At 43.1% G+C, this 12,105-nt stretch overlaps 1 protein-coding gene across 1 annotated transcript in view; it reads right to left on the bottom strand.

The window, feature by feature from the left end:
- PLCXD3 (phosphatidylinositol specific phospholipase C X domain containing 3) overlaps window positions 1-10,760 on the bottom strand; it is a 162,432-nt gene extending 151,672 nt beyond the window's left edge. Inside the window, exon 1 of the mRNA XM_006736962.3 lies at window positions 10,418-10,760. Within this exon, the coding sequence (XP_006737025.1) occupies window positions 10,418-10,520 (103 nt within the window). The 5' untranslated portion in view covers window positions 10,521-10,760. The remainder of the gene's footprint in view (window positions 1-10,417) is intronic.
- Window positions 10,761-12,105: the final 1,345 nt, after the last annotated feature.

Consider the following 12,105-nt stretch of genomic DNA (forward strand, 5'->3'; position numbering starts at 1 on the left):
ATACAAAAATCAATATACAAAAATCAATCTCATTTCTATATACTAAAAATAAACTATCCAAAAAGGAAGTTAAGAAAACAATCCCATATAACAGCATTAAAAAGAATAAAATATTTAGTAATAAATTTAACCAAGGAGGTAAAGGATTTGTGCTCAGAAAACTGTGAAACATTTGTAAAACAGACTAAAGATTCACATAAATGGAAAGACATCCCCTGTTCATGGATGGAAGACAATATTATAATGCCCAGGCTACCCAAATTGATCCACAGATTCATTGCAATCTCCATCAAAACCCCAATGATTTTTTAAATAGAAATAGAAAAAACAACTCTAAAATTCATATGAAACCACACACACACACAAAAAAACCCAAATAGCAAAAATAATCTTGAGAAAAAAGAACAAAGCTGGAGGACTCACACTTCTTGTTTTAAAACATATTACAAAGTATGGTACTAGCATAAGGACAGACACATATATCAACAGAACAAAATGGAGAGCCCAGAAATAAACTTACACATATACAGTCAACTGACCTTTGACAAGGCTGACAAGGATGAAAGGATAGGCTCTTCAATACTATGTTGGGAAAACTGGATATCTACATTCAAAAGAAGAAATTGGACCCTTATCTCACACCATATACAAAAATTAATTCAAAGTACATTAAAGATTTAAATATAAGACCTGAAACAGTAAAGCTCTTAGAAGAAAACATGGGGGAAAGGTTTCCAAACATTGGTCTTGGCAATAATTTCTGGTATAAGAGACCAAGGGCACAGATGACAGAAGGAAAATAGAAAAGTGGGACCACAAGCTAAAAAACTTCCACACAGCAATCAAGCAATCAAGCAATCAATAGAGTAAAAAGGCAACCTATGAAATGAGAGAAAATATTTTCAAACCATATATCTGTAAGGGATTAATTTCCAACATATAATTAACTCCTACAACCAAATAGCAAAATGCCAAATAACTCAATTTAAAAAAATGGCAGAAATCTTGAATAGACATTTCTCCAAAAAAAAGACATACAAATAACCAACTGGTATATGAAAAGATGTTCAACATCAGTAATCATCAAGAAAATTAAAACTCACAACTGCAATGAGATATTACCTCATACCTGTTAGGATGGTCATTATCAAAGACAGTAACAGAAAACAAGTGTTGGTGAAGATGTGGAGAAATTGGAACCCCTGTTTACTACTGGTGGGATTGTAAAATGATGCAGGTGCTAAGGAAAACAATATGGCAGTTCCTCAAAAAAATAAAAAACAGAACTACTATATGACCTCACAATTCCATATTTGGGTATTTATCCAAAAAAACTGAAATAAGGATATCCACGAGCTATTAGCACTCCTATGTTCATTGTAGCATTATTCACAACAGCCAAGACATAGTAGCAAGCTAAATGTCCATCAATGGATGAACAGATAAACATAATGTGGAATATACATACAATGGAATATTATCCAGCCATGAAGAAGACGTCACATGCTATGATATGAATGAACCTTGAGGATATTATGGTAAATGAAATAAGCCAGTTACAAAAGGACAAATATTACATTCAGTAGTGTCTAAAGTAGTCAAACTCATAAAAGCAAAAAGTGGAATGGTGGTTGCCAGGGGCTGGTGGGAGGAGGAAATGAAGAACTGTTATTTGATGGATATAAAGCTTCAGTCATGCAAGACGAAAACATTCTAGAGGTATGCTATACACCCCTATACTTATCGCTAATAATACTGTACACTTAAAAACAGGGTAAATCTCATGTTATGTTTTTTAGCACAATATTTTAAAAAGTGTCATAAGAAGCCAAAGGAAGAGCATGTTTAAGAACAGAAGTGTAGTCAAACACATCAAATGATGCTGAAAGATCAAATAAGATGATAAAGAATTAACCATTAGCTTTAGAAAAACACAGATCACTAGCAACCTTGATAAAAACAATTTTAGTGCAGTGTTAGGGAAATAATGAGATTAGCATGGGCTAGAGAGAGAAAAGGGAATAATTTCAAGACAGAGGGGATGTTTTTACAAATATCAGAGAGAACTAGCACACTGGAGAGAAAGGCTGGTATGGAGCCAGAGGGCTTTTTTTTTTCTTTTAGACAGGGGCAATAATAATATGTTTGTGTACTGACTAGAGTGATCCAGCAGAGGTAGAGAAAAATAGTGACACGAGAGAGAGGGGATGAATTTGGGAGTAAACTCTGAGGAGATTTGAGTGGATGGGATCCAGGCCACAAGTAGAGAAGGTGGACTTAGGGAGGAGCAGATCCAGGAATTTCTCTTACATAAAGAAAATGCAGAAATAGATGCAGGTAAGTTGCTGGGTTAATGGTGGGAAACCGAGGAAGTTCTTCTCTGTACGTATTTTTTTATATAAAATATAAGGTGATGTCATAAGTTTAGGGTGAGGTGGGAAGGCAGTGCTGATTTAAGGAGCAAGAAGAGATATGAAAGTATTATCTCAGAGAAAAGGAAAAGGAATTTAATGGGGATATGAAATAAGATATATGGTCAGAAAGTTCTAGTGAGTTGAGGCATCCAGGCCGTGTAATTTCTTCCGCCACACCCCAGTAATGTTTAGCTACTGAAGTTTTCTGGGATTGGAATAGGTAAAAAAAAAAAAAAAATAGAAGTTGACGGAGTTGAAGTTTTTCCAGGTAAGCAGAACAAAAGTGAGATAAGAGAATTAAGGACATTTTCAAGGCTGGTACTCTAATGCCAGACCCAAGGAATTTGAGCAGCTATAAAGAGAAATAAGGACATGGCAGGGGCGGGGGTGATAGGAATAACAAAACTTAGTTCTGTAGCCTTCCCTTCTAGCAACCTTCAAGTCAGTATTTTTACATCCCCTTGACCACCTTCCCCCAACCTCTCCCCTGGAGAAAAGCCCAGGGCTGGACACGGCAGGAGTGTGTTTAGAGCTAACTCTGCTAAAGACAGCCCTGGTCTTCCTTCTCCTCTTTCTCCTCCTCCCTCCACAGGGGAGTGTGGCCTGAGACATGCACTGAGTTCCCATTTGCCCATTAGGATGCCTTTGAGCACATCTTCCTCTTTACCACCCTACAAACCAGAGGGGACTTCCAGGAAAGCCTAGTAGGCAACTAAAATTGCCATTCATCATAGTCCACTTTTCTTCGTGAAATAAAGTCTCCAAGTGAATCAAGGAACACAACCATCATTTATAACATTGTCTAAGGATAAACATGGCTGCTTCCTAAAAATTAATTCACAGGAAGAATTCTATGTGAAACATAGTATTAGCTGGCATTTAAGATAAAGTGGTAACAGAGCTGTCCATTTCCAGGGTCTGTGATGAAATATAGGGACATAACAAGAGCGTATCTAACAATCAATGTGCCATCTGCTTCAGGACCTGGTCTCCGGAGGTGACTAATCCTGGCTGCTTCTCAAGAACGTTTAACCATCTCCTTCTGCCCCTCTTCCTGACCCATCTTCCTCTCTTAATAGAGCATAATAAAAGCATATGGCTCTAGAAAAAGCTTCTGGCAGAATTCCATCTGAAGCATGGTAAATTTCTCTCTCACTCTTCCCTGCCTTCTGGAATATAGGATTTAGATACTTTTCTGGCCTCCAATCTGAGATCCTAACCCACCCAAAGAAGGAGAAATAAGAGAATATATAAGCTTCTTGAGGGTATCAAATGCTTGTGTCTAGAAGTTCCTTGAGTACCCATTAAGGTGACATGTTCTCCCGTTTCCCAAACTAATGCTTTTTGGTAAGAGGCGGTGTCATTGGTAGTAATAGGAAAAATTTCTAGATTAGCAGAGCTGACCCCTTTGATTAACAATAGTTAAAATCTGTGCATATATATGCATGTATGCATGAGATTTAACCTTTTCTTTAAGGCTCAGAGCACATCTCTTACGCTACCATTCTTCTTTCAAATAATGGAGGTGTTAGCAATTACTTTAGGTATGTCCGTTTATTTGGCTCTATTTATGTTGTCCCAGGCTTCTCCCCAGGAACAATATGGACCCCAACTGCTTTCCTACCCTGGACCTGTCTGGAGATAGGATTAGTTAGGTAGCACCCACCAGAGGTCTACTTTTTGGGCAGGGGAGGAAAACAAGTCCCCTGGAAAAGTAGTGATATGCATTATATGTGTGTACATACCCACATGCGCACACAGAGAGTGGGCTAAAATTGAGAATAATGCAGAGTATAGAACAAAGTCTATTCTAAATATTATCCTCCATCCAGCCCTCATAAACTCATATGTGAGTCCTAGGGTAAGGGTGCAACAACAAAAAAAAAAAAAGAAAAAGAAAAAGAAAAAAAAAGAATCAATATAAATTCAAAAAGCTCTTTTGTTGACATCCATCCTAGGCAAAAAGATTGAAGGGTTCTGTGTTGGCACTCATAGCTCTAGCAGTGATGGCAGACAGGGTCAGCAGAGGTGGGTATCTGCAGCTTCCACAGTGGGGAACCCAGCCCTGGGAGCCTTTGACTACAGTGGAATCCAGGGCCCTTGTTACACACTAACATCCTTAATGTTGGGTCTCTGCAGACATAGCGTGGGCCCTGGTGGGACTGCCAGCAGCAGTGGTATTTTAGGTATAAAAATTATGGAAGCACAGTTCCTCTAGATGTCTCATCAGCAAAAGTGACAACTCCTCAAAGCTTCCCCAAAACAGGAAGGAAGAAAAATGGCAGACACCATGTATGTAGTAGCCCCCCAAATCGGCTTATAATGCATACTTAAGAATTTGTCCAGAGGTTTTTAGAACTATTTGGAAGTCCACTAAAGAGGTGCTTGGGAAGAGTGAAAATGGACACTCTAACACGATTCTGATTTTACTTTGGGGTGGCAGGGTTTAGGAAAACCTACCTTCTGTGTTCTTGTGTCTTCATTTCTTAGCCTTCCCTCACGAATATTCCCTATATTACTGCTGATGTATGGCACTCAACAGTCTCATTCCCCTTCTTTGTAATTCACGCTTTCCATTTTGATTGGGTTGGGTTGGAATTAAGTATGAGAAACTCTAAGTAAAGATACGAAAAATTTTCATAAGGGTAAAGTGTGTAAGCCTTAACATATAAACATTGTGTTATCCATTTTAGCAAATTGAGGGTTTTTTAAAAATGTCAGCTCATTTGGAACACTGATTATGCTCAATAACTAAAATTCCAGTAAGTTTGTTATAACCACATTCATGTTTCTATTCCATGTCAACCATGCTTCAAATAAATGAGGCATGGTTTGCAAATACAAGCAAGATTGGTCATTTCCTTTTTAATAAAAAAAAAATCAATTTACTGGCTTTCTGATGCTGATTTTGCCTTCATGATACCACTTTTACTCAAGAGCAATATGGAAAAGTTTAGCTTACAGATAAATTGAATGACTCTGTAACCTATAAATACAACAATAGTAGCTGGGCCTTTAACACAACAAAGAATGAGACCAAATGGACAAAGATGCAACACAGGGATGTTTCCTAAATTGCCATTAGCGACCTCTAGCATCACCAAATGGGCTGATTTTAAGTGCTGTTGATGGCTGATAGCAGTACTTTAAGGAAATGAGGGGAAAGGTTTTACATTTATCACAGCGACCTAATTTGAACACTTAGGTAGCAATTAAGTCACATTTATGTTCAAGGTGCATGATGAACTATAATATGAGTTATCACTGTGTTCCCAACCTGGGCCATTAGCCTTGAGTCAAATACCCACCTTCTGGCTCTAAGCCTGATTATAAATTTGAACACTCATAAATAGACTGCATGGTCTGAAAGAAAGAGCTTAGTCAAAGATGTATATTTAAATTTGGCTCTGCCACTTACATAAAGGATCCCCTTAGAGCTACCCTAAAGCAGTGTTTTTCCAACTATAAATGTGTATATAAGTCACCTCGGGTTCTTGTTAAGTGCTGATTATGATTAAATTGGTCTGAGGGGTGGAATCTGAGATACATTTCTACCTCTCCTGGTCCCTGGACCAACTGTGAGTAGCAAGGCCTTGGAGGTTTATTGACAGAACATGGAGAAAACATGTGTGCACATGAGAAAACATTTTGTAAGCTGTAAAATGGCCTCAGTGTCACTTTATATTAATAGGTGGTGATTCAGTTCAGCTCATCAAGAAAAAGTCCCAGAATAAAATGATGTTCCAGATACGTAATTTTTCTTTTTTAGCAAAATCAAAAACAAAACTGGAAACTGGAAAGGCAACACAAAAAAGGTATTCATCCTAAACAATTTTGTTGCTTTTTGGTTGCTCTCAAAGATTAACTTTGTATCACCATCCTAACTAAAATGATGGGAAAAAAACAAACAAAACAACCCTGCTTTTTGAAAGATTAGACCCAATCGTACAATTAGACCCAATTGTAGATTTGTCCTGTAGATGGTCTCATCCCAATCAAAATAGAAATAGTAAGTTACAAAGAAAAGGAAGAAGACAGCTGGCTCCAGAAATACTGGCAACAAGAAGAAGAGATCGTTGTGAGGAAAGAAATGAAAAACTAACAAAAGCAGACATAAGAACACAGAAATCAGAGCTGTATAAACATCTAGTTTCTCTAAGTAAAACTGCTCTTTTTCATTGCCATCGGCATTTTCTGGAAGAAATGAACAAAATCATCAGGTATGATTATTGATCTCCAAAGCATTTCTGTGTTCCTTATCTAAAGCACAATCGACAATTCCTGTTTAAGTGTCGGTTCAAAAACTGACCCCTGTACACAGAGGACATGAAGAGACCAAAGAAAGAAGCAGGCCGCCCCAGGCTGTAAGGTGTCAGGTTTCATAAGCAAGGGAACCTACATGCAAGACTTGTTTTTGGGTGGCCGCAAGAAGAGTAGATCTTCGCACGCACCAACGGGAATCTTAAGACTTTATATAGAGGCCTTGCCTGGGTTCAGTCACGTGCATGGCCAGATGGTCTCAATAACGACTTAACTCTCTTAAGGCAGCGTCCTTGAAAGGGCTTCAGCTGTGGGAACAGTGGGTGGAATGCACATTTCTAAGGCTAGGGGCAGGGGTGAGGAGCTTCTGATTGCTGGGGTCCATCTTTAGGGTCAGCTGGAGGTCTCAGCCTCTCCAGGAACTCCAACACCAAGGAAATATACACTCTCTCTGAGTTCCAATACCACAATATTTTGGCCAATCTTTCATTATTACATGGTCAGTTTGCTGTATTATGTGAAGATTTTCATCACCTATCAGAAAACGTATGGCAGAACCCTCCCGTGGAATAAAAAACACTTCCTGATCTTTCAGATTTGGGACAGAATGACTCCTTATCGTAGACCTAGATCACCAACACCTTACCCAGATCAAGCAAAAAGCTTGCTTTCTCCCATGATGGGTCTCTTTACCGTGTTCTGGAGGCGCCATGATTATAAGGTTACAACTCTCCGCAGAGATGCCAGAAATTCATCACACTCACTTTCATCTGAATTTTACCATTTGTCTTCCTGCTTCCATTTCTGTTTATTCTCTCTCACCTGTCTGTAGTGACAGGAAGCATCACTTCTTTGCACTAGCCCTGGGGAATCTGGGTCAGCTGCCCCAAATGGGTGGCCTCTTAATTAAGCTGCTCTTCACTCCCTGGTTGCTTCACCTAAGAAAACCTGAACTTTGAGGATGACCGAGCAGTCGTTCCCCTCCACAGAAACACTTGTATGGTGCATCAGGAGTGGTTTTAAATGGTGGAGATAATTACTTAATTCAAGCTGTAGCAACTGGCCAAGTAAACATGTAGCAGCCAGGAAGCTATTAGCATGATTTTAAGGCAATTATTCCATTAGTGTTTAATAGTCTCCAATTAGTCTTCTCTATCAAAGTTTGAATGTCTTTTTTCCTCCAAAAATTCTCACAGTTGAGTAATGCAGAAAAGTACCAAACCCATTTTTACACCTAGATTTTATACATATGGATCTACCAAACCGACTTTACAAAATCATGGGGAAATTCAGGGGTGTGGATTTGGTGAAACATGGCTGGTTTTTTTTCTTCTCAAAAGTACTGGGGGTAAGAATGGGAGGCTTTGTAGGGGAGTCACTTTGAGTATAATATTAAGAAGGGCTGGGAAAGCAGTGAAAATTCCCACTGCATCCAATGCCACAACCCCTCTTAGTATTATACTCAAAATGGATCCCATGCAAAGCCTCCCAATCTTACCCCCAGTGCCTCTGCTGGAACACAAACAGAATATCAAAGTCTCTGACCTCAGGTTTTCACTTTGTCCCATGGGGAGAAAAGGAAAATTGCCCTGTATCCTGCTAATGCCTAGTTCCTTGTCCCCTCACCCTGGTTAGTAGCTGTTGCTACTGAGCCATCCAGATACAAACCCTAATGCATTTCCCTCGAAAATTCCTAGGAGACTTTCCCTAAGGACCACTTTGGGGGTCAGATCACTGATCTGATGGTAAATTACTTGCCCTCACTGAGCTGCAATTTTTACATCTATGAAGTGGAGTTAATGGTAGTAGCAGCACTGTCTCCGTGATGAGGTTTGGGGAAGCGTTCTGTGGTCTGGTGTACATACGAGGGTTTTGAAAAGTGAACTACAGAAATGTAATAGAGATTCTGACATACGGTCATACTATCCCTCGTAACTAGCAATGTGAACTTAGGCTTTTTTACTCCCTGTGTATCTGGCGAGTCACCTGCCAGAAGGCTGGCATCAGAGTCCTTGCCTTTATTACTTTCTATATGTACGGAAATGCTCAGGAGAGATCGTACGAAAGCAACTGTCTAAAAACCACATAAAGAGGAAGCAAAGACGGCTGGAACGTGGAACTGTGGAAGTAAGAGTGAAATTTTGCCAACAAAGTTGTGCACTTTCTACTGTCTCCTTCAAAAGAGCAATCCCCAGGCTCAACCAGGTAGCAGGGTAAGTGCGGTGTGGAGAAGCGGGGTGGTCTTTTCCTTGGAGATACCTGGGCTCTCGGGAGGCTACCTCTTGAAGAAGGGCAAAAGGAGACCGACAAACCCTTCCTTCAGGGATTGGTGCTCAGAGTGCAGCCTGTGCCTGTCATAGCAGCCAAACATCCACTTGACTAACGACCATTGATCTGAGTTACTGATCAATTCCAGAGCTGCTGGTTAGAGCTTTTTGGGATTTTTCAAAGGAACCCTTCACTTCCTCCCCCTCCCCCCCCCCCGCCCCTTTCCTCTTTATTGTGTCTTCCTCCAGTGGCTGAGAGGGGGCGCTGGATGGGGTAGATCAAGAGGAGACAGACCAGAAGGTTGAACTTGATAACCGGGCAGAGCTCGGGGCAGGGGTGGACTACCTGTGGGTAAATTGCCTCTAGCCGGCTCCTGGGAGAATCGGGCATCTGCACCCTCAGCACAAGTGAAAAGTCAAATTGGTAACGAAGTATGGCCGTGTCCCCAGCGGTCACCGTACTACTCCGCCCTGAAACATCCCTCTCTCCTGCACACCTGAGTTAGGGGCTATTGCACGCTCCCGCCCCCAGAAACCCGCCTAGTCCTCTGATCTGAGCCGCGCGCGCCATGCTGAAGCCTCTGGATCCCTCGCGTCTCGTCCTCGCTTTGCCCGGACTTCCTTCCTTCTGGGCTGTCTGGACACTCGCATACTCCCCTTTCCCCTTTGGTTTGCCTGTTAATCCCACCCCTCCGCCGCTGCTCACGCAGGTTGCCCCGCTGGGCTTCTGTCCCGAGCAACAGACGCACGGTCCGCAAGGGGTTGCTTTCCTGACCCGGGCGCTACACGTTGCCAACAGCACTTGAATCAGAATCCCGACGGTGACCACCCGGCCAAGCCCGCCGGGTCCACGCAGACCAGGACGCGGCGCCCTCCGCCCCTCGCTCCCTTCAGCTCCCGGTCAAGGGCAGTGATCACGCCGCCGCGGGTCCCTGAACTTTCCTCGCTCTCAGGGAAGCGCTTTGTCTCTTTAAAGGAGACTGGGGACGAATATTAAAGACTCGGGTAGGTTCTAACCGAGAAATCTACCAAATCCGCTCCATTTCGTGACAGGGATGGAGTCGGAGGTCCACGAGCCGGAGCCGAGCCCTCAGGACACCCGCTCGCGCTCACCGCGCTCTGTCACCCCACAGACCCAGAAGTCGCCCCCCCCCAAGTCTGCGAGGAAAACCGTGGGAGGGGGGCTCAAGGCGGCTCCTGGAGCCGAGGCACCCCCCTGCCCCAGCCCTCTCGCACAGCCTGCCTGCTTCCAAAGCCCAGTGCAACAGCAGTCACCTTGACTCGCCGCGCCACGGTCCCCAGAGGTTTGCAAAACGCCAGAGGCCCGAGGCTCCCAGGCACGCGCTCGCCTGGCCGGAGACCCACCCCTGGGGACGAGTTTCCCTCCCTCGGGCGGCGTGGCAAGTTACCACTTCGCGGCAGATTATGCAGGGCGGGGCAGGGGGAGCGCCCCGTCGGCAGCCTCCGCGCGCCTACCTGGGATGGCTAAATTGGTGAGGGGGATGCTGTGGATGCTCTCCGGCAGAGTTGCCATCCAGTCGGCGAATTTCAGCTCGTTCTTCCCCTGAGACGAGGCCATCGTGCCGGTCGGCGTGCCGCGCGCTGGTCCCCGCACTCCTCGGCAGGCTGGCAGGCTGCTGCCGCTAATCCAATGTTTGCTCCGGCCCGGCTGGAGTTTACGCTCCGCTCTGCGCCACACCCACAGGATGGCGCAGACACACGCTAATTTTAATAATTATTCAAAACACCCCATGCTCCCCTAGTGCCTCCGCCAGACTCCGCTGGAGCTTTTGTTCCTGACGTCCGCGCTCGGCTTTCTCCTCTCTCCCCTCCCTCCTCGACTCCCTCCTCCCGTCTTATCCCTCCTATGCGTCTCTGCCTTTTCTCGCCATGCTGCAGCTTTCCTTGTCTTCTTTTTAACTTGGTTCACCCAGCGGCTTTGCCCGTGGTTTTGCTCGGCCCTTTGATGTGACTTCCCGGTCCTGTTTGTAGGAAAGACAGTCTTGTGGTTGAACCTAAAATCCTAGAAGACTTGGGATGCTATCGCCTCCCGGGGAGCAGACTCTCATACTGGCTTTCAGGACTTTCCATTCTTACCAGAGAGCTTTCCTCTTTGTAAGCTACAACAGGTTGTGCCTCTCCTCAGCGAGAGCCCACAGCCCTGCTTATAACAAAATGGTGGTCTTTAATCACCACTTCGCCTAATTGTTGGAGTAGTTGACAAGTGTGCTGTGAGCAAAGAGCCGTGAATTCTAGTGGTTCCTACTTAATCCCTGGTATCCTGTTCCAGACATTTCAAGGTAAAAAGCACTTCAACCCCTTCGTTTCCTGGATCGTGAGAAATCGGTTATTGCTATGGAGAGAGCTGCCTGTGTCCTCTCTGTGTCATTTTTATGGCACTCAGGACAAGGTAAAGCCTGATGCTAGAAGAAAATCACATTTCCCAGTGACATACTATAATTATTGCCAGTAGCATTTGGTGGAATTTATTTGGCAGCATTCAAAATGATTTATGCGATTGTCTGATTTTTCATTCCTTGGCAGACTGGAGAGATGTATCTCTCTCAGGAGAAATCACTCATTGAGCCTCCAAAGAACTGTCTTGGTCCACCTGCTCTCAGATGAGAAAGAGAAGAGAAATCAAGTTTTACAAATGTGATGAGTCCAGGAGTGGCCTGAGGAATGTATAAGCAATGCACTGAAAATATGCTAGGTCTTTGCAACCCAAAGAATGTAGATGCAGTGGTGTGTAAATCCTGTTCCTAAAGTAAATGCTTTTAGTTTGGAGAAATGAAAACAAGGTAGGAGAGAGAGCTATAAAACCTGGGAATGATCATTTTACTTCAGTAAACCATACAACACCAAAAACCACAACTAAAGCTTGCTTATTAGAGGAGGATGCAGAGCCCACAGAATATTTACTCCAAAAGGGATGCACTGTGAGAAAGATGGAGAGAAGAGATCGTTCCTCACCCTTAGTGATCAAATTTTCCATTGCTTCCTAGAATCAATTTATAGCTTCAAGAGAACAAGGTAGGGTTATCGTTCAGAATAAGAAAGAAATGTCCTAGGATTTTTTTTTTCCCAAGATAAATCTTAATATTCTTGCTATCCCAGTAGGAGCCCACAAACCCTCTTGATTAGAGTGAAAATTTAGCTCACTA

Source organism: Leptonychotes weddellii, chromosome 7, assembly GCF_054177405.1.
Source record: "Leptonychotes weddellii isolate Sample4059 chromosome 7, ASM5417740v2, whole genome shotgun sequence".
NCBI classification, from domain to species: domain Eukaryota; kingdom Metazoa; phylum Chordata; class Mammalia; order Carnivora; family Phocidae; genus Leptonychotes; species Leptonychotes weddellii.